Source organism: Sparus aurata, chromosome 8 (genome assembly GCF_900880675.1).
Source record: "Sparus aurata chromosome 8, fSpaAur1.1, whole genome shotgun sequence".
Lineage (NCBI taxonomy): Eukaryota > Metazoa > Chordata > Actinopteri > Spariformes > Sparidae > Sparus > Sparus aurata.
Genome location: NC_044194.1, coordinates 9698513 through 9725900, shown reverse-complemented (window position 1 = coordinate 9725900; position 27388 = coordinate 9698513). Strand labels below are relative to the sequence as shown.

The following is a 27388-nucleotide window of genomic DNA, read 5'->3' as shown; positions in this document are numbered from 1 at the left end:
AATGACTACATGATGTTGCTTTAACTTAGTTGAGTTCAGAGGCAGTGTTAACGGAGAGGAAGAGTTCATTAAATCTCAAGTAAATATCAATGAATTTGTTTTTGGGAACTTTAATCTCCGCATATCACGAATTTCCAAAATAAAATGGCATGTTTGAACATTCAGTTGACCTGTTATTAAGAATACACCTTTCACATTTAATTGAAAATCAAATTTTCCCTCTGAACGCTGTACCAAATAACTAATTTCTTTCCAGGAAACATCCAAAGAAACGAAAGTAAGAGAGCGTTACCAAGATCACACTCATGTCTCAATGGGTAATAAAATGAACCACCGAATAAAAAAATGAAACACCACATATATTAGTAAAGCCTTTGTTTATTTGTACATCGGAGAATGAAAGAAGGGTACCTGAGATTATGAGGCTTACTGTTTATAGAGTCCGACAGTAAACCTGTACAGTAAACAAATGCGCTTCAGATAAATAATACTGTTAAAATAACCTAAAGGCTGTGGACAATATACCATAAGTGTGTAAAACAAACAGGTAGCGACATTGCCAATGGATACAAATCAACATGTGGAATAAAAACAAACCCTGTGTAGTATAAATATTCAGTGCTACATATAATAATAATAATATTACAATGTTAATTAAAAAAAATGCAGTATTTCACACAGTCACTGTGTTAAATCCACAGGTGATGGAGGTTCATCTGTCATTCAGTCTTGTGCAGTCCCTTACGTGGAGATTATTAGTGGTGGCAGTGCATGTGTGTGTGCGTACTAGTCCACTTGAAAGTGCTCGTTTCAAGCTTTACGAGGGGTTTCCGTGAATGATCCTGGGGCACTTTTCTGGCTGAATGCAGTAGTTGTTGTGTAGGACCAGACCAGCAGGACACTGGCAGCCTGGCACACAGGGCTTGAAGCAGTGGCTCTCTATCACCCCCAGTGGCACATCAACGTTAAAGCAGGTAACGGGACATGGGGGTCCGCACTCGTCAAACACAAAGCCCCTCTCCACCGGACAGCCCACAGCTGTGGAAGACAGCGACAGAGAGGAAACAATGAGAGGGACGGAGAACATTGTGTCCACGGCCGCCTCAAGGATGTGACCTTCTGTTAACCTGTGATGGTGACCAGGAATAACTGGCCGGCGTCTGACAACAATAAGACCACTACTTGCTTTGGCTTTTCATTTGAGAGTAAATTTAAGTGCATGTTGGTCAGAGCATTAGTGATAAACTTGGTTTTAAGATGTAGAAATGAAAAATATAGATAGAAATTGATCATTTTTTTATGCACTTAAGTGGAATTTTTACATATCACCCCTTGTTTTTCTTGTCAACTCAAAATTAGAAAGTTCATGTTTAGAGCCATTTAAAACCCTGGTTTCAAATCTTGTGTTTTTCATGATAACATTATACATTCGTAGCTTAAAAAGCAACCATCAGTCAATTCTTGAGTGTGAAATGTATGTGTCCTCAAAAATTCCCACAATGGAATAAATAAAATGTAGTGTCCTTGGCATGAGCGCTACTTCCTGCCAACCATCCTATGTATTATTCTAACATTGTATTCATTGTTTTGTTAGCTTTAGGGTATACAAATATTTGGTTTGGCTTTAAAAAGACCCTTTCAATATTAAACATGCATTTAAAAGAATAAATTCACCCCTGAGACGCAAAGCTATGACATCACAAAAACATACTAAGAGCTGTCAAAATAGTTTATTAAATCATTAAATTAGCGCTCTGTAGTATGTGACATCTGCACAGACGGACACACAATTACAGAAATCTGTCATTTAAACTCTCCCTGTTGCTCATACTGAGAAGCTGTTGAAGAAAACATGTTGTCAGCGCCTTTCAGTCTGTGCTGCACTCACCGCACAGTGATGGGCTCCTCCACTGCAGGACGACTCCAGCTTCTCTGCACTGACTGGCATAGGCCTCTAGCGTGTCACATAGACACTCGTCAGTATTGGCCCCGCAGGCGCAGAGGTCGTACACGCAGGCTCCGTACCACGGTTCAGGAGGCACCACGCGATGGCAGGGCTTGAAGGCAGCTGACTTCAGCACCTTGCAGCGAGCGTTAGCCCCCTTCTTGGCCTGGTAGCCTGCGTCTTTACAGGGGTCGACATCCTCACCGGGACGACAGGATGAGAGGGAGTGGCTGCCGTTTTTGACCTAAAAGGAGAATAAGTTGTTTGATTCATGAAAATTCAACTTTATCTCTTTTATTCTGTCTCTGTGTTTCTACTTAGTATTTATTTTACCTTCCAGCTGTTGCCAAAGTCAGACTCTGACAGGCTGATTCGTCCGTTGGGCATTCGGAGGTCGTCCTGGTAGTAGTTGTTGAAGTTTCCACAAAGACCACACGTGTGGCCCTTATAGGAGCCTGGCACACTCACTTCTAGGTGCGAACGGCCACTCCACAGCACCTGAAGGGGGATCAGTGGGTGTATAAGTGTGTATCCAGTCAGATGCTACTGACAAAGACAATGAGACAAAGGAGACAAAAGCCTGCACCTTCAGCCCGATGTTAGTGTTGAGTAAGATGGTGTTGGTTTGTCGCTCGACATAGATTTCTGGTTCTTTGAGGAACGGCAACGTCACAACCTCATCGTTCACCTGAGGAGTGCAAAAACAGCTGAGTGGATGCATGACACACTTATGACTGCCCAAACACACATTTGCAGTATTCGCGCACACCTTCACAACCCAGTCCTGCAGCAGCTGCACGCTGACGTCTCCTATGAACACGGTCACCTCTTTAGTCCAGGACACTCCTTTACGGCCACGATCGTCGTTGGTCGCGTGAATACTGCATCGACAAAGAGGAGTAAGCAGGAGGAGCAGGGCGTAAAGAGTGCAGTGATACCACTTCTTTATTGAATGCTCAGATGAAATGTCAAGTTTCTTTTCATGTCTTGTCATTTTCTTAACCTCAGGAGGGGCGTGAATTGAGAAGTTGTTGCTTCCTCTTCTAAATGTACGAAGCAAAGTCTTTTCTACGACAGGCATCCAGAGAAACCCATCTTGAAAAGTAGATGCTTTTGCAAACTAAAAGATATCAAATCCATTTCACTGCTGTTACTTTAAGGACAGTGGGTGTCCAGGATGCAATAATTACTTTTCCCGGATGGAAAAGTGATGACGAGCCCCGCTAACCAGACGTGTAGCCAATCTAACCGATCACAGATCTCAGGCCTAAAATGAACCAGCCCAACCAACTAAGGCAATGAGTGCAAGCCGGTCAGAGACAGAGTCAAAAAAATGTCTACTGCTGCACAGCGACCGCTCACCTGAAGTCTCCAGACTCACAGTCCTGTGCCAGGATGTACGTGCACGCTCCCTGGAAGTGCAGCATGCGGCCATCGAAGGTGCGATAATGAGGGTCTCCGAAGGCAATACATGTGGCTGGACGAGGAAGGCAATGAGGACAGCACAAACCAGGGACAATGGCTGGCATCTCGTCCTGGAAGCAAACACACACACGCACACACACACACACACACACACACACACACACACACACACACACACACACACACACACACAAACACTGCCTTCGAAACTATGAACTCAGGGGACTCTGAGCGAGCCAAACAAGTGTCTGCAGCGAACACCTCTAAACCAAAGACAACTCCCAGATATTTAATGTCTCTCTGCTGACTGAAGGCTTAGAACAGAGAGGCACCATGGGAACATTTTGAGACCATGATGAGAAAGAGTGTGAGTGTGTTTATTTTCTTATACTGACAGTTGCACAGGTGAGGGGAGGGCAGCGCTCAGTGTGACAGTGAACGTCTCCAGACACGCAAGTACAGCTGGTGCACTCATCCACCTCCCAGCGTTCGTTACAGTGATATACTGTTCCCTGGTACAAACACGACGCCTGTGAGTCTAAAACACACACACACACACACACACAGACACACACACATGAACGATGTTAAGACGTACTCTGAACAGACACGATCATAGACGCTCAGTGTTCTGGCTGGCTGTGATACCTTGGCATTCATAGCAGCATTTTCCAGGAACCTTCACTTGTTTCTGACCCTCCAGACAAACTGCAGGCAAACACTCTTCGATGCTGCACTCAATGTAGCCCCACTGAGAACAGAAACAAAGAGAACAGATTACTTTAGAAAAACAGATTGTCTGAATAGATGCAAGACTTATAAACAATTTTTTGGTCCAGTGCTAGACTGTACTTTACTTGCTTTACACTTCTGCTTCATCAAAATAGATCAAGTCCTGGCTGTTTGCAGCTTTCAAAGGCCTTTAACTTGTTTTCTGTGCTTTTTCTTTTTCTTTATTTTCATTTTTTTTAAAACCTGCATAACATGAACAGTGTGTGATTTCCGCCACCAGGGGTCTCTCGATCAAAACAAACAAACAAAAGAAAAGACACATGTAAAGTGGGATGTGCGAGATGCTGTCTTCATTGTTGAGCAGCCAGCATTGTTGATGAAGACATATCTCCATCATTCAGGCAAAGTGTTGTTCACATAAGTGCAACTTTCTTAAACAAACACAGACAGAGTTGTTGATACGAGGAATATGAGCTAAGGCTGCAGACTACAGGAATTTAGGGACAATTTAATCTTACTTCTTTGGAAATGGAGAAGAAATCTGGTCTGAGTCTTCAGATGGTACAATACAGTTGGTGTCATACAGGTGTTTATTCTGAGTTTTGGTGAGTTGAGATCGAAATTCCCATCTACAGTTCCTGCAGTTTAAGAATATAGGTCTAAAAACATTACAAGGTGCTCTTTAAAGCTACAGGAGACCAAATGAAACACACCTTTTCCTTTAGTAAAAAAAAATATTTCTCTGGGTGAAGACATTTTCAGTCAAGTCAAGTTTTAACACAGAAATGTCGAATATTATATCTTTAATATTTCCTCATATTATTTTGAGTATGATTAGTGTTTTGTGGTGTGTAAATGTTATCATTATTATTATTAGCTGAAGCAGTACACGAGCAGTGCGAGTCCTTCTGTGACACTTACATTGCAGGTACATGTGACGCAGTGGTCGTCGCTGTCAGTCCAGCTGCTGCCGTTGGCGACGCGTCTGTCCTGGCCCTCGATCACACAGTCTGTGTCAAACACAGGAGAAGCATCACAAATATGGATGTTTTAACACCGACAAGGCTCAGCTCAAATCCCAAGACAGTGTTAACTCACCTTTACACACAGGGCAGCACGAGTCAGGAGGGGTAAACTGTTCATTCTGAGGGCAGGTGAGCGGGAGGCACATCTGGTGTAAGCAGGTCCATGTCAGGTCCTAAATTAAAGACAGTGTATGAGTGTACTGCTTCAAATGGCAAGAAACTAAAACTGTGTGATGGCTGATTTTCTAATTAGGTCACATATTCGTTCTAGTATTTTACTTTCCATTAGTGGCTATCATAAACTAAGCCAATGTCAGCAGCTGCAGAATGAGTTCAGCAAATGTCACAGATCACAACAGAACTCAAGAGAAGTGTCTTCACTGCGGTACCTTGCAGTGGCAGGTGAAACAAGGGTCATCTGTCGCCAGGACCTCGTTGCCGATCAGTGCAGAGGTGCAGTTACTGAGAGGCTCTGAACACACAAACAAATGTTACAGAGATCAATAACAGCTGAAAGGTGATACAGAGCGTAGCACAACATGCTTTAGTCGGGTACTGACGTGCACAGACAGGACAGCAGGATTCAGGTCCTGAGAACAAGATGTTGCTCTTGGGACAGTCGACCAGACTGGGACACTGCTTCCGGTAACACCTCAGGTGCTGCTCTCCGTCCGGCATCACCTGGGATACACACAGGTTGGTTACTAAAATGACAATACTACTTCAATTTCAACTGCTGCTACCATAAGATCTACATCTTAAGCATCTATTTCTAGAACTTCTGCTTGTACGTCTATTATTAAAGAGCTAAAACAATTTGGTAAATCTAAATCTAAAGGTAAATCTATAAATTGATTGACTATAGATTAGGACCAGAAACAGTCGGGAAAATATTTTTTTTTCATCATTCACTGGTCAAGATGAGATTTTGGGCTATATTGCTTCTATAAAATGTAAAAAAAACTTTTAATTAAAGTTTAGATTTCTGTTCTGGAAATGTAAATTACCACAAATTTAATGAGATAATACCTTAGTTTTAATTTATTTATGTAAAAATATACTTTTAAAGAGTGAAAATGACAGAAGTTTTATGGAAATGTATGTTAGTTTATGTAAACCTTGTTCACCTGTAGTGTCTTAAAGGGTGACTCCACCAATTTTAAACTTTGAAGTGTGTTTACAGGTCCTGAGGAATACTACTACATATGTGGAAAAGAGGTATAAAGAGGAAGCTGCGTGTAATCTGATAAAATGCCTCCAGTGATATCGCTCAATGTCTAAGTTGCATTGTGGGTAATGTAGGCACCAGGTTTTAAAAAGGAAGACGATTGTGTGGTATAAAAGCGGTGATTTCTCTGGTTCTGCTGTCTAGATTGTGATCATTTGCTTTTAAACCATCCTTAATATATCCAGAAATGTTTTAGCAGTGATAATGTTAATTATCAGCAACAATTTTGACAACTGAATCAAAATTCAAGTAATTTGTTACCACAAAAAGCCAAATGAAGCAAGGTTCCAGCTTCTCAGGAATTCTAAATATTTTGGTTTTGGACTGATCAAACCTGATTTTCTCATGTTTTTATGAACTAAAAGCCGAACTGACCATCTAAAAACTAGAAGTTAACAAGTTAAACATAAAAAAGTCACAATCAGGCTTCCAGCTGTTTGGAGTTTATGCATCATACCTCACAAGTGCAGACCTGACAGGGGTCATCAGCTGGGTGGAAACTGTCACCTGGACCGTACACTCTGCCCTCAAATACACAGTCTGCTCAAAAACAATCATATAAGATCATCAAGCAACTTGGAAAAACTGTGAAAAATGCAGCTGATGTTTTGAATTCTTACCAGCACACACAGGACAGCACTCCCCGGGCACGCTGATGAAGTTGACGCAGGGAGACAGACAGCGTACTTCAGAGCACGTGGTCACCCCGTCGACACACATGCAGGTCATGCAGGGGGTGGAGTCTGCGAACCAGCTGCTGCCCTCGGTATGCTCCTCTCCTCCGTACATACAACCTGAGGGAGGAAAATTCAGTCACTGGTAAAACAGTTTCCACCTGTGATTACAGTTTCCAGCGATGTGTTTACCTCTGCAGCGAGGACAGCAGGCTCCGGGATCAGTCACCTGATGCATACAAGGCAGCTTGGGGCACTCGGGAGGCGCACACTGAACCTCGCCTACCTGTGAGACTTAGACAGATTAGCACTTGCACACAAGGAAAAGAGCTCATATGGAGGGAAAAGGCAAATGGTTGATTCAGACCTGGCAAGTGCAGGTGGAGCAGGGGTTTGAACTCAGGCTCCATGTCTGCCCGTCGCTGAACTCCTGTCCATCGAGCGTACACACTGATGACAAGGTAACAACAGGTTTTTATGCGTGCAGAAGTTTGTGCATGCGTGCTTTTTCAGCAATCAGTAGAAACATCTGATCCTTTGCATATCACGTACCTGTGCACTCAGGACAGCATTGTCCTGGCTTGGTAACAGTTCGTAGGCAGGGTGTTGGCGGGCAGACCATGGGCACACAGGTAACGGTGCCTCTGACACAAGTACAGCGTTGACAGGGGTTGGAGGAGGGCGTGAAGGTGTGACCGTGAGAGTGGATGACACTCTCATAGAGACAGGAGTCACAGACGGGGCAGCAGGAGTCTGAAGGGACCGGATGGGAGCACTGGACCGGACAAGGTCTCGTCTGACAGTTCACCACCTCATTCTAATCAGAGGACGAGAGGCAAGGGACAAGGTGGAATCATACAATTCAGATTTGGATCATTTATTAAGAGCTGTCAGACTGACCAGACAGGAGCATGACGAGCAGGGATCAGAGGGCGAAGTGAAGGTGGAGCCAGACTGGTACTCCTCCCCCTGGTGGAGACAAATCCCTGTGCAGACGGGGCAGCACTCTCCAGGAGGGGTCAGCGGACGCCCACAGGCAACACTCGGACAAGACACATGCGTGCACACCACAGCACCGTTCTAGGCACACAAACGCGCAAACTGAGGGTGACGATAACTCCTTCACATAGTTGGTTACAGTCCTAGTGCTGGATTAAATCTATCAAAAATGTAAATCAGAGTGTGTGTGATAGTACCAGACAGGAGCAGAGCTGACAGCGGTCTGTAGGGTGGGGAAAACGTTCTCCGTTGAAACAGCCGCGTCCATTAAAGTTGCATCCGTCACACACGCCGCACGCACAGCCGTCCAGAGCTGGGTGTGGGCATGACACAGCAGGGCATCTCCGCCGCGCACACACCACTTCACCTCTCTACGGAAAACAAAGAACAAAGATAAGATGCACAGCAGCTGTGAGGGATGCTGCGAGTCAGCGGCCCCAACGTGAATGCACTCACTGAGCATGTGCACTCCTGGCACCCTCCCTCTCCTCCAGGGAAGATCTGTCCGTCAGCATAAGTCACGCCTCGGAAATGACAGCCTGCGCACAGAGCGACACATCGATGAGTCACTTACTTTACATCACTTGAGCTGTGGTGTAATGTGAGCTGGTTACCGTCACAGACAGGGCAGCCACATGCGTTGGTGACCGGGTGAGGACAGGAGGCCGCTGAACACGACTTCTTCCTGCATCGCACCGAGCCGGTCTGTAAGAGAAGAAGCACGACACGTTGTCTGAAGAGATTAACTCGCTGAGTGTGTATTTGAATGTGTGTGTGTGTGTGTTGATGCTACCTGGCAGGTACACTCAGAGCAGAGGTCTCCGGGGTCAGGGATTGACTGTCCACTTGTGAGGACTGCATTGTTGTAGAAACAGCCTATCAAATAAAAACATACAAAGCCATTTTGTAATCACGAGAAACGAAAGAAAGTTTAAAATCAATGAACCTAAATTGGGACCGTGGGCAGAGTTTGACTTTACGTACGTTCACATTCTCCACAGCATTGTCCGGGCGGTTTGTAAGGGTGGCTGCACTCTCCATAACAGGGCATCTTGGTGCAGACGACCTCCCCTCCGTAGCAGTAACATACGCTACAGGGGTCTTCGTCATCACCGAACTCAGTGCCATCAGGATATTCTTCACCATGAAACATGCAGCCTGCAAGTAGAAAATTTGGTAATCTGAAGGTCAGTGGATCATCTCCAGTAATTGGGACCTTTTTCTTTCAAATCACTCACCATCACAGGACATGCAGCACTGCCTCTGGACCGGGTGCTTACAGTTGGAGGGTGGGCAGCGCTTCCTCTCACACCGGACCGAGCCTTCGCGACAAACACACGCCGCACACGGATCTGAAGCGTCATCCCACGTCTCTCCGTTAGCTCGCTCTCGACCCTCATAAAGGCAGCCTGCAAGGGAAATAAGACGAAAAACATGATTAGACTAAAAAAGTACAGATTGTGACCGAATCAAACTTGATGAGGTGTTTTGTTTCAACTGACAAAAAAAAAAAAAAAATTCTTGGGCAGATAAGTTTTACCTTCGCAGGTCTGGCAGCACTCCTGCGTGATGGGGTGAGAACAGGAAGCGAAAGGGCAGGGCTTGCGCTGACAGTGAACTTTCCCATCGGTGCAGGCGCATGAGCGACAGCTGTCAGTTGGGTGGTAGAAGCGCTCAGAGTGTCTGTAGGTTCGGCGTTCATACACACAGTCCGCTGGAGGAGCTGAAGGAGCATCAGGGAAAAGTGTCAGCTGTTTTGTCTTCGCTATAAAATTTCATAGGAGGTTGGGCTCAAACATTACCATGAGCCAAGAGACAAACCAAACAGCAGATTATTTCAGAAATGCATATTTACCGCAACTACAGAAAGGGTAAATAAGGAACATTTGTCTGGAAAAAAACAACATTAAACTCTAAATCCTTAATGGCAACTAATTTAAACCAGATGCTTTAAGGATTTTTATAATGCTCACTTAGCGTTCTCTTTTCCAAATGAGGATCAGATGAAGACTGTATGAAACCATCATTTTGTACAATGCCAATAAAAAGAGGGAGTTAAGGGGCATAAAGGCTGTGTCTAGAATTAACAAGCATAACCAGAGATCTTTAAAAAAAATATATGTATATACACTTGTCTAAAGTTTTCATAACCAGATTATCAATTTAAAAAAAAAAAAGATTGGGACATCGCAATCTGCCCTTCAAATTGTATCTAAATCATTTTGTTACTTTTAAAATAACAAGAAAAATTCAAGTATAAAAAACATGATGCTGGGTGCTGCTTTGGGAGGGTAAAGAGGAAGTACGGTGAGTTACTGTAGTTGCAAACTAATAACTTTAGCCACGTTTATTTTAGCCTGTATTTGTTTGGCAAAATTGGCCACAATTTGCTTTTTGCAGTTCCTGTTTTCAATTTATCCATGGATGACATTTTATCCTGAAGAAAATTTAAACATGTGATGACTCTTAGACAAATTCTGGAGTTAAAACGAGCGTCTTATTTCTCTGATTTCTAACTGGATTCATAAGCATCAAGATGAGCATCAGATCTCACAGTTATCTTGAAATGTGTGAGTCACACTGATTCTTCAACTATATGTATCAAAGATGTTTTGTGACACGATTAGGGTGCTAATGGTTTTCAGTTACCTCTGTGAGCAACTGCTGCTGCTCCAGTTGCTGACCGTGTTGATAAACTATTCAAATCAAGTGGCCGAACTGGAGCGCTGTCATGCACCCTTCAACCCTCACAGTGTGAATACCACTGCTATAGTTATTTCTCAATCCTCTCAACTTGTCTTGAACATCCTTACCAGGACACTGGGGGCAGCAGTCTCCAGGCAGCACATTTGGGTTGGAGCACGACAGTGGTGGACACCTCTTCATCAGACACTGAACATTCCCATTCTGTAACGCACATAACACAGACTGAAATGAGAACCTGCCCCAAGTGGACCACAGGTGATCAGCACATGCTTTGATGCTCATTATTCTTACGATGCAGCTGCATGTCCTGCATTTGTCAGTAGGATGGGGAAACTCCTGCCCGTTGGGATACTCCTTTCCAGCATAGTTGCAGCCTAACATGGAGGAATTGTGTGTCATTGTGAGATTATAATGAGTTAAATCTATTTCTGTTCCTGACAGATATGTGTATTCCTCACCGTTGCAGTTGTTCTGACAGCAGCTTCCAGGTAGAGGTGCGTTACAGCGAGGATGAGGGCACTGTGCCTGGTGGCAGTCGACCGTGCCGCTCACACACTTACACTCCTCACACACACTCACAGGGTTGGGAAACGCCTCTCCATCCACAAACACACGATTTTCAAAGGAGCAGTCTGGCAAAGATGCAAACACTTAGAAAGCAACTAAAAAAAAACATCTGCTTTGATTTATGACCGTAAATGTGTCTGACTTTGAGTACCTGGACATTTAGGGCAGCAATCTCCAGGTGGTGTGTACGAGTTGGAACAGTTGAGTGGAGGACAGGGTCTCCTCTCGCACTCCACGCTGCCGCGCTGAGGAGAAGAGGAGGCTGCATCAGCTGGTTTGAAAGGGGAACAATACTCTGTTCTGTGTGTGTGACGCGGTCATGCTTACCTGACAGGTGCAGATGTGGCAGGGCTGGTCAGGGGTGGTAAACCTCTGGCCATTGTTATAGATACGATGGTTATAGGTGCAGCTTTCACACACTGCACAACAGGAGCCTGAGGAGAGGAAAGAGATAGCGTGCTGCAGTTACACAGGCATCTGTATTTAAAAAAAAAAAGCTCAAACACGCACGTTCTTACCGGTGATCTTGGTGGGATGACGACACTCGGTGGAGGGGCAGCGTGTGTGTGTGCATAAGGCCTCTCCGTTCACACATGTGCAGCTGGAGCAGGGACCCTCGGGGTGCCAGTTGGAGCCTTCCTCATACTCCACACCGTCCAACACACACGCTACGGTGAGACGAGAGGAGTTACACCCATTGATGAGCTGCACCTGTGTGTGTGATTACGTGTAAGTGTGTGTGAATGCATTGTTAACCTTTGCATATCGGACAGCAGAGATGTGGGTCTGTAACAGGGTTGGAGCACTGGACAGGAGGGCACTTCTCTTCACGGCAGATAACGTTACCGCCCTGTAACAGACACAGTGTGTGAAAACATAAAGTAAAGTTTCATTAGTTACTTTGAAAAGTATAGAATGATACCTGTGCTTCAACACCCACAAACACATAAAACAAAGATAGAAACCCTGTTTAACTTTGAGTCCGACGTCAGATCCAGATTTGCTCATTGGACTAAACTTTCTTTCGGACATAAATCCTAAAATTCCACCACAATTTTGTAGGATATGTACCGAAAAAGACTTGCCTTACATCTGCACTGCAGGCAGGGTCCACTTCCAGCGGGGGTGAACACTTTTCCGTCAGCATACACCCTCCGGTCATACTCACATTCTGTGGGAACAAATACAAACTTTTGACGTTTGCTTGAGTTTGAATACTAAAAATCAAACTGGAAGGTGGCAAAACAAACTCAATAAAGACACAAGAAATAACATTTATAACATGAGTGTTACAGATGTACTGACCATCGCATGTGGGACAGCACTCTCCTTTGCGCTTAGCTGGATGACTGCAGCGAGGTGTGGGACACGATGAGTCCATACGCTCACAAGACACTTCACCTCCCTGTCAGGTGGACACAGGAAGGGATTAAAAGTGTCGCTATGATTGAGCATTCTAACAGTCTGATACTGTCAGATACAAAAGCTCAATATAAAGTAGAGATAGACTGATAAATCTGCCTGATATTGGTTTATTGCGGATATATCTGTGTATGCGTGTTTGTCGGCAGATAAGCTCTTTAGACAGATACATGTATGGACAAAATGTTGATATCGTAAGTGTTCTAGTCCCCATTTGTATTTGTCAATCATATCCGAGCTGGGCTTGGGTTGCATGCATGTAAATTGTTCATCTGGAGAGCAAAAGCATTGGCTGAGATGCAGTCTTGGAACACAAACGTGAAAAGTTTATATGCATTCATATGAGGATATCTGTAGATAGAGATTAGTACCGCTGTTTTCAGTAGCAGTGTTTCTGTGGGAGAGAGGAGCATCTGTTTGCACGATCTTTCATGACTTTGACAAAAAAAAGCTGAATAGGTCCCCTTTAACAAAAACATATCTATACAACCCATATCAAGATTGTTTGTCTATAATATGTGTGTATCTTACAAGGATTATCAAGTTTCTAAATCCTCAACCTGCCTGGATTTGTTATGCTATGCTTTCAACGAGATTTTCAGGACAAAACCAGTTCATTGTCACGCTTAATCCTATTATCAGATTATCAGACAGCATTCAAATTGCCGTCCGAAAGTTCAATGGGTTTTGACAGGTTTTCTTTGAACGAGTGCCAACACAGCACGAGTCCAGCCACATGAACATCACATCAGACAAAACACACTCGGACTGAACTCACAGAGCAGCGGCACTCTAGGCAGGGGTCTCTCCTGGAGGGGAACTTCTGTCCATCCGCAAACACTTTGGACTCGTATTCACACTGCTCGCACCTGCAGGATTGAAAATTCTTGGAAATATTTCTGCTGTATTGAAAAAACCTCCAAAGACCTCATGTTATCTTATACCTAGACCACCTCTGTGTTCAAAGAAGGAGTTGGACTGATGCAGGTGTGAAACTGAAATGAATGAGGTTATGAGGGATGGTTACCGTGGGCAACAGTCTCCAGCGCGATGCACAGGGTTTCGACAAGACAAGGCGGGACAGGGGAGGGGTGAACAAGCCACATTACCATTCTGGAGGAGAACATACATGCTAAAGATAAACTTTAAAACAATCTTGAAAATTATTAATAAACAGAACAAGAAAAGCTTTCTTGGTGAAAATGATGTTAAATGACGTACCACACATTTACACTCCTGACAACGGTCTCCAGTTGGGATCACACCTCCGTCAGGGAAGTCATGACCGTTCACACCGCAGCCTACAAGACACGCGCGCACAAACACACACCGTGTCACTGCGGTTCACTGAACCCACACACAGTGAACTAAAGAAACTCACCTTGACAAACGGGACAGCAGGTATTGGGGGGAGGAGCAGCTGGGTTTTTACACGGGGGGTTACACTGCTCCCTCTCACAGCGAACGTGACCCTCCTGGTGAGAGGAGAGAACGATATCAATGCAGATGAAGGTGACAGAAAAGACGTAATGTTTACATCAGTCAGCATCGGACCCACCAAACAGTAGCAGACGTCACAGGGGTTCTCTTCTGGGCTCCACTTGGCTCCGTGGTCATACTGGACACCAGAGTGGACACAACCTGCAAACACATTTGACATCAGTGGCTAAATGTTAATTGCATTGGCTTCAGTTCAGTGTTTGGATGCATTGCAAAGGCTGTTTTCTTTATGTGTCAAAGAAGCTGTGCTTTTGGGCGCAGAATGACAATGTTGTCTTTTATGAAGGTCCAAATATTCATTGTCATATCGCACTGTTACAAAGAGGTTTCCCTGAATGATGAAATTCTTCCTTTGCCTTCCACTCTAAACGCCATTTTACAACCAAACATGAGGTATGAGAGCGAAAAAATATATAAAAATACAAGAAAATAAGGAATAATAAGACAAAAACATCACCCAAATACCCAAAGAGCTCTCTTTATGTACAACATATGTATATGCAGTATAATGCAAATACATAGCAAATACACAATGTCAAGTCAAGACGATCTGTGCAAATTCTACATACATGCAGTTGGCAGTATGTGTATCTGCATGTGTGTAGTGAGAGAATGAGATTATTAGGAGGGCTGTAAAATTGAGACTATTTAATTTATTTTGTTTGTTTTGTGTGAAAAACCTACTGAGGAGAGAATACCAACAATGAACCCCTATATGCATCCTGTGCTCTGGTAATATTTGTGATGTTGATGATGGATACACTACAACAATCCAAGTTCATTTCCTGAAGTTGTTGATACTGTGCTCTTACCCCTGCACTGTGGGCAGCAGTCTTCGGGTGAAGTCTCCCTCTGGGTGCAGTCCAGTGAAGGGCAGGGTAGAGGGCAGCATTCCCTGTTACCCCCCTGTTGGCAATGAAGGAAAATGAAGAAGATCGAAGCTCAGGTCTGACAAATGTTTGTGTTGGTGTAAGTGCATTTCAAATACTCACCTTACACGTACATGTCTGACATCCATCAACATTGCTGTGGGACACATTATGAACTGTGCCATCCAGCTCACACCCTGAAGACGAGACACACGTTTAAGTGCACACACATTTTTTTTTTAACTTGTGGGGAGTGTGTCTGTATATCCCAAGTCAGAAAAGATGAATGGGGAAGAAAGTTTGAACATTATAGATGGTCCCTCTCTGTTTATGAATCTGGATTTTCTTCACCTTGTCTTGACTCTAGGTCACTGGGGAACATCTGGCTCTGCTCTCTCCCCAGTAATGACAGAACAGCATGGTTCTGATGTAATATACACGTGTGCTTGCTCTCTCACACACTATGTTTTATGGGCTGTAACAATAACCACAAGTGCCTGCAGCCTTCCAACAGTTAAAGACTACCACCGGCAAGTCTATTAACGCTGAAAGAGAGTTACTGTTGGAGAAACAGGGAAAAAACTGGAAGGGGTAGCAGTTTTCTGGAGGTTCCCTCCAAACCATACCCCATTCTACGGCTTTTTAAGTTACTCTGATGAAAAACAAAGCTGTTTACAGTATGGCGCATACTGAACACTGGAGGTCAATGTCATTTTTTTTCATCAAAGGCCTTCAAGCACCTCATCAAATATTATTTCTGCTTAGCCAGGACGTCTCAGCAGATAATTATTTTAATTATGACTCGTCAAAGGACAGGGACAATGTCTGTGTGTGAGAGACGGGAGTAATCACAGTGTGCGAGAGAAGCTAGTGAGGCTGCCTACTGTGCCAGCAGCCAAAAGGCATTTCCTCCAGCAAGCCAAGCATGCATGAGATCAAAGTGTGTGTGTGTATGTGGGAGTGTGAGTCTGCGAGTGTGTATCAACTGGGTGCCATTGGAGTCTTCAGGCCTACATGCAGAAACAATTAAAGGCAAGATGTATGAAAAGGCAGAGACAGTGACGGAGAATAGTCAAAGGGGGTGAGAGAGCAGACAGCAGGTTGTTTGTGCACGTGTGTATTACATTGTTGGCAAGCAATGCGCACAATAAGCAGCACAGAACAGAAGTTTACATAACTCTAAGAGAAAGGCAGAGAATCCTTCATGAGGCCAGTCCAACCTCAATTAAAGTCCCACATGTTTGTTGTTCACTCCTCTATGACAGCCGCTTGAACACAGTCGCCACAATTGCACTAACTAGGAACAACTATATTGTCACCTAAAACTTACAGAAATGCTTTGGCAAATGTTAGTGACACAAAATGCATTGGCAAAAACATGTACAACTATCAAGATGATCAAGATCAACTGCATTAACTGTTTTTGGACTCTTGGTGGCAAGTTGTAAACAAAACATTAATAAATGATCCCCTTAAAATTTGATATATTGAATATCATTGCAAACAGTTGCCTCTTTGCACATCCAGCAATCACAAGCAGCATTAGCAATCATTTAGAGTCTCGTTTCTTCCCCTGGAAGAATCTGAGTCCAATATTCAGTCCACTTTTAGCTCTGTCTTTGGTCCCTACCAAATCCTGAGGGGAATATCTGGCTCATTAGCAGCTAATTGCTGCAATAGGAAACAGGGTTAAAGGTATAATTTTTAGAATATGAGCAGTATTGAAGGTAGCTCCAAACACAGAAAGGGTAGCATATCAGCAGTGTGATCAACAACTGCTGCTCTTTGGTCGCTCTAGCTAGCTATCGTTAGTGAATTAGCTCATGGCTCAGTCGGCCATGGAGCCAGTGATATTACATACAGAACAGGCCAGGGATAACCTGGTTAGCAAGCTAACTCTAGTAGCCATATCTGAAAACACAATACATCAATGTCACTGTTGTTTTTTCACACTCTGTATTCTTAGTTCATCTTTTAAAAACTTTTAAACCAAAATTCTGGCCATATCTTACAAATTCCTCCTTTAATGCGAGTAGTAAGAGCGAGCCTCAAGAGTTGTGGGATGTAAAAACCAAAAGAATGAGCTGCTTTAACAACTTATTGAGTTTGAGTACATCATACAAGGACAAATGGATAATCTTGGAAAGACGTAAAAATATTTAGAAACAAATCTTTCACAGTCATCCATCAATCAATCTTCAAGTTTTTTTCTCTTTCTCTGTGCTCACAGAGATGATGTTGGCACATCAGTACCAACTGATGATTCAATCTCTTCTCACTGCAGTGAAATGCTGTGAAAGTTGTTTTGTTCCAGCATTTTTCTGGAAAAAAAATCCAGTTTTTACCAGCCATGGCATATCACATGGTTCCCAGTAGCTGGATCCCGCCACTCTGTGAAACAGGAACCGCAGTTGTGCATATGACAGACAGCCTCAGGGTAAACATGGCAACGGGCCTGACGGCAGAGGTCGGGACAGGTGATAGGTGCAGATCCAAGGGGACAGCCGCTGAACCAGTGGAGCTTAAAACAAAACCTACAGAAAGTGTTTTGGAAAGGCAATAACAACATTGGTTGGAATTGGAAAAGATGAACTTACTTTTCAAAGATATAACCATTGACATATTGTCCTCATAAAGCCAGCTGATATATCTCAAGTTCTGTTTCCAAAGAATTTAGTGTCAAAAACTTTTACTGACATTAGCTTAAGCTTGGAATTTGGATGCTAAAGTTGTAGGGAGAACTAATCATGTGACTCTGACTCTGGAAACTTGAGAACATCTGTTCTAACTGGCTGCTGTAGCTGTAAAATAAAGTGTGGATCTGCAAGGTTACTGCCTTGGTTTAACATCAAAATTATTGAAAAGATTACTTGAATGGATTGAAATAGAAACCTAATCAGTTACAGCCTAGCAAGTGATGTGTTTGTCTAATCAGGCGTAGGGAAGGGTCATGTTGAGTTCTAGGATAAGGAAGGAAAAGCACTTTAATTAATCAACTGTGCAACCTACTTTAAAGCAAATCCTATTGAGCGTGTCACAAACATTTAACCACACACTTTAGGCCAGCTTTGTGAGACAATTGTCACCTTTTTCTTGTGATGCTCGTACCTGTGATCTGGTGTGATTGGCAGCCATGTTTTGCTCCTATTTTTAGTAGCTGCCTTAACAGTATCATCACTTTCTGGCATATATTGTCCTGTCCATTCCTGCTGTAGTTGACCATTCAGAGCAAAGCTTTTGTCCAGATCAAAAGTCATCCAGTCCTGGATGGCCCAGCTCTGGGGCAGGGGGGTGATTGGAGGGCAGATACGGGGAATGCGGCTTAAAGCTCTGTCACTGGATGACACCAGTTGTTGCTGCGTGTGGAAGTAGAACCGCAAATAGTGCGGCCCGTTGAAGAACCAGTTGCACCTGTCCTTGTCGTAACCATCTGTTTGAAAGCCAAATGCGTCAAACCCGCCGCGATCTAAACCAAACGGATCGAATCCAGTGATACTGTAGCCTGTGTCGCTGAAGAGCTCAGACATTATCTTGTCTCTTTTTGTCTGATCACTCTTCTCCTTTCCATTCTTCTTCCCATTCTCAAAAACGCCATCTTTGCGCATGCCAAACCAGGTGACATTAGAACGGTTGAAGCCATAGCGGTTGAAACCAGATACGTCATATCCATCCCTATCAATGAAGTCCCGGTTGAAGCCATCTTTGTCATAGCCCCACCTGTCCCAACCGCTCCGGTCATAGCCATCACGATCATATCCATGCTGGTCATAACCACTGCTTTCAAAGCCACCAATGACAAAACCATCATAGTTTGATTTGTGTTTGTCAAACCTACCCCGACTTCCTTGTGGGTGTGTATGTAACAATGTGATATTACAAGGTGCACCAATGGTTATGGGCACATATACAATACACATCTGCTGCTGGGAAGAAATCACATCATCAGGGGTGACATCAAAAGGCTTCATCTTGACATGCCTCTGTTCAACAGGATAAAGGATCTGGCTCTGAGCATGATTTTCGCTGGAAGTTTGTCTTATTGATCCATGCTGATGTTTCTCTTGCCACTGTGCCCACAGTTTGTCCATGAATGCCATGTGTGACAGGTATAAAGGGTCGTAAGAAGCTAGAGGTGACGCCATGTGGCCCCCTACCCACTGCCTAAAGAGGCCTGAGAAGGTCAGCAGGGACTGGGAGAACACTTGGAAGTCTGCCTTGTTTATAGTCCGCTGTAGGGTCACTGCGTCTGGCAGCCACACCTAAAGGGATCAATGGTAATCAGTTAGACTAACCTGGTACCAGTAATACAGCTCAAAACACCATCATTACAAGTTGTTTGACAAACCGAAGAGTTGAAGCACCGTCTGAGGCAAGGGGACCAGTGGAAGCGGGATGTCAAGCCTTGGAAAGAGTGATGTGGGACGCAGCCAGATTTGGGCTCACCGTCTCCTCCGAACAATCCAGCCTGCCAGGCAGCAGAGAACTTCATTGACCCACTGTCCACTGTCCATTCGAAATATGGAAGGGCTAGTTTGCATGATGACATGGACTGCAGCTCACGCTCCACTAGTCGCAGAAAGTGGCGGTGCCAAGGGAGGAAGAAGGCATGATCACTGGCAAGAGGGGAGAACTCTGCTCTCAGTAGTGCAAAGCCCTTCCATAGAGCTAAATCCACATGTATACACACACAAACACAAGTAAACCGATAAGATACAAAGGTATACTTGGAATTTTGAAAAGGTAAGCAAGATCAGTAACAAAAGTATTTACATTTACAGTCTTACCTGGCCTTGCGTAGAGTTTCCTCACAGCCCGTTGGTACAAGCGCATCTCTCTCTGCGTCAGGTCTCTAATCTCTTTACGCTGGGTCAGGTGTCTGCACACACAATCAACTCTGCCACTATGTGTGCATATGCACTCTTCACAGCCTTGCCTGAACCTTTCCCCATATCTCCGGAGCTTGTGTTGAAAGAAACATCCACAACCTCCACCACATTTCACATCAGAGCACTTCACTCCGGGAGAGAAGCTCATTACTTGTGCCTCTCCAGCTTGGTCTTTCACCAAAGTTTGGCACTGTGTTACAGTGATGTAATCGCAGCTGAAAGTGGAATCCGGGTCCTCATGGCAATCTACCTTTGTATGGTTTCCTGTAAGATCGTCCAGCTCAGTACGGTTAAACTCTATAATGCTGTACCATATTTCATCTTCCAAATTATGCTGGTCGTATCCCGAGAGAGTCCGGTTCACAGAGGAGATGTTGTATCCAGGGTGAATGTAATGCTGACGGCCAGAAGACGGACCCTGTCTTGGTTTACGGAGGCAGCATGCACCCAACATGCACTGGTCCCTACAGGCATTAAAGGAAGGGAAGTTGTTGCTGCTGTTTCCAGTGCAGTGGAGGAAGTCCTCACAGAGGCCAGAAGTAGGATTAAAGGCCCAGTGGCGTTGAAATGGCTGCACGCCTTCACAGTTGTTCTCTGGTTTGGGTACCCAACATGCCTAGAAGTAGGGAGGGGGGACACAGGGCCTCTTACCCAGCCTTAAACCCCACTGCAATGCCCATAGCCAGAAGTTATAAAAGACAAGAGTAAAGCAAAGCACTACTATTGGACTCACCCAATGCAGCAGGCAAAGCAATGATCTACAGCTAAACCACTGACATACAGACACTGACAAGTGATCTAAAATCTGGATCAGTTACACTCAAGGAATGGTTCGACATTTTGAGATACACAGTCATTCGCTTTCCTCATGAGAGTTAGATAAAAAGACACCTCTCTCACCTGTCTCTTAAATATGAAGCTACAGCCAGGAGATGTCAAAATTAGCTTAGCACAAAGATTGGGAACAGGGCAAAACAACTAGCCTCACTCCGCCTGATAAGAGAAATCAGCCAAACAGCATTTATGAGACGGTATCTTCATATCTTTCTTGCGAATGTAATTGGTGTTTTTCCCAAAATGTCAACGTCACTACTGTGATAGCACCTTGCCTGGTGAAATGTTGAAAGGAACAAACAAAACAAACAAAATGACTTAAAAGAAAATGCTAAAACTATAAGAAGCTATAAGAAAACTACAGTAGGGGGTTTCAAACCTTTGTTTCATTTGAGATTGTGACCCACCTCAAGCATTTGAAAAGCTCTGGAGACCTGCCGGGTAATCAAACATACAATAAACAAATCTTCTAACTAAAACCAAATCACCTTCAGTAGTAACTTGGGAAAAGCACTCAAGGTCACATGCTCAAACATATCACACAAACAATCTACAGCCATGCTAGCTGCTCCGTGAGGCCCCACTTAGGCACAGTGCCTTGAGCTAGATAAGCATAATAATGTTGACATGCTAACATGCTCAAAATAAAAATAGCTGCACTTTCACTGCAGGAACCAGGGTCTTCATTTAGATCCAGGGACATAAATGCCATTTGATTGGTGGAGTACTTGGAGAGTTTTTTTTCAGCCACTATTTTGAAAAATCTGCACCCAAAAGCCAGTTCGGTTTTGGCTAATTTGCCAAATCTACACAGGTCTGGCTAAGGGGGAACCTTTTAGTTCCTGGGACTAACAATTCTGGGTCCTTTGGGTGAAAATGTGGCTATCGATAACATGCTGAATTATAGCAGGCACTACTGTAATGTTTGACATGTTCTCCAGTCCTCTTAGTTTAGCATGTTAGCATGCTAACATCTGCTGATTAGCACAAAACACAACATACAGCTATGACCTAATGAAGGCACTAAACAAAAGGCTAACCAAGTGCCCAAAGCTTTTACAAATCTTTCTCTGGGTATAAATGTTGATTGCAATTCATTCAATAGTTGTTGAGATATTTGGACATATGTTTTTGATTGACTGACTGACGCTGCCATGGCCAAACACGGCTTTATAAAGTCTGGAATTTAAATGTACATTTTTACATCATGGACATAATGACTGAAACCAACACGGGCATTTTGTTGTTTCGTAAAAGAATCTACTCTACTCCACTTATTCTGGTATGATAATACCTGTCTCAGCTGTCTGTGACACACCGGTCCTTTGGTGTTGGGCGGACAGGAGCAGTGAAACCCAGCAGGATCAGAGGTCAAGACGAAGCATTCGCCTCCATTTTGACAGGGGTTAGACAGACAGGGGTCTGAGAGAGGGACGGCCATCTGCACACTAGCTACTTAAAAGCAGTTGAATGTGTGTTAGTGTTTTTGTTAAGTGTGTCAAAACAAAAGGTTGTTTTTGTGTGTGTGTGTTTGTGTGTGTGTGTCTGTGTGCGACCGAGTTAAACAGGGAAAGCAAATGATGGAAGGGATGAGCGAGAGAAAGAGAGCTGTCAGCAGCGGAATCACCTTTACCTTTGATGTTAGCTTGACATGTGACCTTTCCAGATGCGCACGTACACACGGTGTTGAGGTCGACCTGCCAACGCTGGCCATCCTCCACTTCACGGCCCTCCCACACACATCGCTGCCTCACACACTCACATCCCTCCAGGTAATGCACACGTGACTGTAGGTCGGCATTCTGCAGAAAAACAAAAATCGATGAAAGCAACAACATATCACATGTCACACTACTTGATATTTTATCATGGAAATGGATACTTTTGACATGCAATATGTACCTGAGTTTTGACCATGTCCAGCATATGAGCCAGCTCCTCCAGCCTCTTCTCCAGCTTCCTCAGCCTGTCGTCTTTCTGTGCCTGAGAAACAGACTTTACCCCTTGAGGAGATCCTGGGGGCCCCAGCACCACACCTCTCTGCAGCTGGTCACCCTGGACTTCATGGAGATAATGGTTGGTTTGGTCTGTTGGCCTGTGGCTTGTTTGAGGTTTACTATGGGAGGCATCCTGCTGGAGCATTCGACTGCTATCGGTCCGAGAATCTGCGCTGTGAGACGACGGCAGAGCATCTAGGAGGAGAAGAAAGCAGTCGGTGGGAGAAGACATTCCTCGATAATTCTTCAATGAATAAGGGAACAAATTTGCAGTCTAAACAAACATCCTGGGAAAATGCTGTCAAAATGAAGACCCACACCGAGAAATAATAAACAAACTGTTGAGGAGACTTTCTGCCTGAGGGCTTAAAGATATGATCTAATGCACAAAAACCATGGTGGTCCCAACACTTAACATCTCTAACTCATTGTAAGAACGAGAGAAGTAAGTCTCTGCGTGGTTCTCGAGACAGAGTTGCAAAATACAGCTCAGAAACGCAAAATTATTGTTATTATGTAAGTCCTGTAGAGAAAGAATGGAGCATAAAAAATAAAAAGAGGGATTGACGCTGCAACCCTCAGGCCTCAGCATGCCGTCACAAACTGATATGTGAAGAATCCTGTTTCAGTGCTTAAATGTAATGCACAGAAACATGATTTACTATGTTTTTAATTTACCTGTAACATTGTCACAGAGCCACGGCCGTTTCTGATATGCTCTCATTGAAATCTCAGCCCTCTTCAGATATCCCTTCATTCATAAAGAAACACAAAAAAAGGAACACGTACAAAATGTTACATAAGGAACATTAAATGGATGCAGAAAATATGGAAAATAATTTGGAGCAGTTAAATGCATTTTGGGCATACATTTCTGTCGTTCCCGAGACTGTTAATGTGTGTTTGATGAGTTTGTGATTATGCAAAAAGTGGCTTCAATAACGTCCTTAAAGAGTGTTTTCAGGAGGAGGCAAACACTCGTGATCACATGGTTAATATAGCACAATGTCTTTGTTTAACTTAACCCAAAAAATAGCAAATGTCAGTTCAGATGGTGTCTCTTGTTTCAGTGTGTGAATGTGCACAGGGATCCAGTTCGTAAGAGAAACTCACACTGAATTTGCTGTCCTTCTTCCCCGGTGTGCTGCCGAGAGTGACAGCCACATCCTGAGGCAGCTCCAGGTTGATTCTCTCTTTACTTTTTATCTGCACAACCACGGCTTCTTGACAGTCTACAAAAAATGCCACTCTATCAGTCTCCAGGCTCACAGCCAGCTGTACCCACTCCTCCCGGGAGAAGGGGTTTCTCCTCGGGAAGTGAAAGCTGGTGAGGCCCTGACCTCCTCCTCCCCCGGCCTGGTAGTCCAAACGCAGGGTGTTGTTGAGGGTGGAGGAGATGATTTGGAGAATAGGGGATGACCCAGAGGAGAGAGAGAAAAGAGTGGCGCGGGAGCTCGATGACTGATGCCCCACCAAATGCACCCCCATGCCAGCTGAATGAAGGTTGGAGTATAAGAAGTTGGAATATTCCCGAGGAAGACTCAGGTATGGAGCCCTTGGACGTATTCTGTACGTCACACTGCCGGCACTCTGCAGTCTGGACACGCCGGTTATGTGGTGGGACATGTTTAGAGCAGCCAGGAGGTCAATCACTGGGAAGGAGATAAAACAGAGAGTCCCACATGAGACACATGCATGCAGCATGAGGTCGTGCTCTGCGTAATGGACGACTGCACTCAGGTTTCTGTGCTGTGATGAGTGTGAGTCTTTGAGGGGGAATCAGAATGAAGCCATTCATCAGCCGGTCACACATGGCTGCTTCACCGAACTCAAACACCAACAGGCCTGCATGACACAGTCCGACCCATCTGCCTCTTATCTCAGGCTGTTACGACCCTTTAAATCTGGAGATAGTGCTTCAAACTTTACAAGAAATCTTGTTTCGGTTTTATAAGTAGCTCAATGCATGTGCTCAATGTACAATTCACTGTAAGTTGTATTTGAATGTATTGTTCTTCCGCTCTACTGAATTTCAGATGGAAAAACTGCACTTTTTTTTTTTACATTTCTTACTACAATTACCGGTATGTACAGAAAACTAAAAATATTAGGCCTATTTATGACATCTACAGTTACTAAAAAAAGGGATCATCTTCTAAAATTTGATGCATCGCATGCATGTAATGAACTCAAATCATCAACAAAATGTGGAAAAATAAGAGTTTCAACGTGACGTCAAAATGTAGTTTGTATTGTGTTGCATACTGAAGTTAGCATGCTAACCAGTAAGCACATCCTCACTTCATGCGCCCAGTCTGGACCACCAGCTACATGGCTAACTGAGCTAAATAGCTTACAGCAGCTACAGTAAGCAGCAGTTAGCGGTAACTCTAGTGATATGGTGCTCCCTGTTTGTCCGGAGTATGAATTTGAGGGGTGGACAATTCTTACATACTGCAGCTTTAATTAGTTATTATAATGCAATATTAACACTCTCTGTGACATAACTTTGATTTGATTTCTTAGATATAATTTGTAGTTTTGCTACTTATACCAAAAAAAAAAAAAAAAAAAAAAAATCTCCTGCATGCTTTTCCCACAACTGGTGACTGTTGTGCACAAGTATAATCCCCATATAACATCAACACGAAAAATAAACAGAACTACATAAATGTGACTAAAGTTCCGAGCAAATGATTGCAGTCTCACCATTGTCTTGATCTGGACCGGGGAGCCCCTGCACAGACAGCGCACAGACCCAGAGCAAATGTACCTCCAGCAGCAGGAGCGTCCTCAGTCTGCAGCTCTCCATTCTCCAGACACACACAGACACAAACAATTGGGACACCTTGGATTCAATTCCAAACACCTTTACACAAAAAACGTGTCATCCAGCGTCCTATTAAACAAGGTCTGGTGACACGGAGCTTGAACTGTGTGTTTAGGATCCCCCTGTTCCTCTGCGAGCAGGATCTTTTCCAAAGAGCGCGCAGGGGGAAACATGAAACATCTGGATGCGGGCAGGGCGTCACTTCTCTGCAGTCACACACTTACATTTCCCCCCTGGGGCCATAACTGCAGAACACTTTCACTCCTGAATCACGAAGGCGGATGGCTGTGAGAAAAAAACAGTTGATGATTATTACTATCCTTGCTGATACGTGTTATTTCTGATGAGAGGGAGATAAAGAAGGCGGGCGCGCAGGAAAAGTTCAGGTGTGCGGTGCGCGGACACCGGCGATTGTCTCTGCCTCGTTCAGTGTGCAGTCCCAGAAGGATAGCTGAGAGTGGACTCTTTTCTCTCAGTGTTTCCCCTCATTTTGTCAGAGGAAAAAAAAAAAATCTCCCCTCCCAGCTCTGCTCAGTGGCGATGATTCCCAAAGACCCCCTTCTTGGTGATCAGCTAAAACCTGGGCTGGAGACTGGAGGGGAGCCATGTTGCTGCTGAGGCAGCCAAAAAAATGTATGTGTGTGTACAGAGACAGAAAGAGAGGGCGGGGTAAACACAAGTAGTCATGTTTCACTGCTTTGGAAACAATCCCAGAGTGCATCCCACTGTGCCCGATCCCCCCACATCTGTCTCCACAGCTCTTGGCTTTCCCCTCATGTTGTTGTCCGTCTCCTCTCTGCTGTGTTTATTAGTTCAGAGTCTTTCCATGAGTGCCCCCCTCACAGACAACAGCTCTGAGACGTGCACAGAAAACACACACGTCCCTTTGTGGAGTGTTTTTTTGGTGTGATGAAAGGACACCCATGTGTTTGCAAATGGATGTAGCAGACTGGAGAGCTCATCGCCATTCCGGTGCCAGATTGTTGTCAGTAAAGTTGGAAATTATATCTGTTGGAGATCCTTTACTAAGATTTTCACAGCCTCTGTCGATGACTCATGCTGCATTGCCTGTAATAATCACAATTAAAAAGGTTTTCCCGCAAGACTTGCCCTCTTCGCTTCAGTGGATTTTCCAACAAACACTCCCTCTGGATGGCAGAGGGCTGATTGAAGACTGCGATAAGCCGTAGAAACTAGAAGAATGTGACACGTCAAGGGGGGATTTAACATTTAAAGTAGTTTTGAGATTTATGAAGAAAAAAAACCCATCACAAGTCAAAAATGCCTCCCAGATGAACACTGACGGGAACAAAATGTTGCTCCTCACACCCACTTTGTACCCAGAGGGCCTTTCTCTGCTGTGGAAGACGGTGATAAGCGTTACACCCAGACGGTTTTGGGTCAATGTGCTGGACAAACAGTCTGCTACTTAGAACAAGAATAGTTGTCTCACTTTTAGACTAGCAGATGGAGAGAGAGGAAGGCAGGTCAAGAGGGTCATTTTGATGGCATCGCCCACTCACATTGCCTGCTGTTTTCTGTCATGCAAGGGTTATTTAGTGAAGCTGGAGGCACACGGGTGCTTGAGCGTAATGCTAACATGCACGTCCCAAAATGGTGATGCTAAGCAGATATAATGTTAGCCATGTTCAGCATCTACCATCTTCAGGGAATGTCATCAGGTCTAGTTTAGCAAATATTTAGCTACAAACCAAAGTACTGAAACATTTTAAAGGTTGACCTGATGAT

The 27388-nt window shown here is 44.2% G+C and overlaps 1 protein-coding gene across 2 annotated transcripts; it reads right to left on the bottom strand.

Annotated features, from left to right (window-relative positions):
* Positions 1-360: 360 nt before the first annotated feature.
* kcp (kielin cysteine rich BMP regulator) lies at positions 361-26227 on the bottom strand. Of its 2 annotated transcripts, XM_030426575.1 has the most exons (46): positions 25519-26227; positions 23923-24461; positions 23488-23560; positions 22715-23004; positions 22446-22614; positions 15216-15289; positions 15036-15129; positions 14282-14364; positions 14105-14198; positions 13945-14024; positions 13751-13836; positions 13502-13592; positions 12607-12706; positions 12387-12472; positions 12058-12151; positions 11820-11969; positions 11629-11735; positions 11453-11546; positions 11193-11366; positions 11026-11108; positions 10842-10935; positions 9569-9751; positions 9267-9437; positions 9013-9186; positions 8822-8904; positions 8643-8733; positions 8485-8567; positions 8226-8399; positions 7930-8109; positions 7582-7846; positions 7397-7479; positions 7222-7315; positions 6976-7149; positions 6813-6895; positions 5688-5808; positions 5517-5599; positions 5201-5300; positions 5024-5112; positions 4019-4121; positions 3766-3908; positions 3308-3480; positions 2715-2826; positions 2532-2633; positions 2279-2443; positions 1889-2189; positions 361-1038 (listed from the first exon to the last, which is right to left on the bottom strand). In XM_030426575.1, exons 1-46 carry the CDS (start codon positions 25619-25621, stop codon positions 818-820), a joined length of 6309 nt encoding a protein of 2102 aa, XP_030282435.1. In that variant the 5' UTR covers positions 25622-26227; the 3' UTR covers positions 361-817. The 2 variants fall into 2 exon arrangements, with proteins under 2 accessions (XP_030282435.1, XP_030282436.1); XM_030426576.1 differs by lacking the exons at positions 22446-22614; positions 22715-23004; positions 23488-23560; positions 23923-24461; positions 25519-26227 and adding an exon at positions 17438-17479.
* Between the last annotated feature and the right edge of the window lie 1161 nt (positions 26228-27388).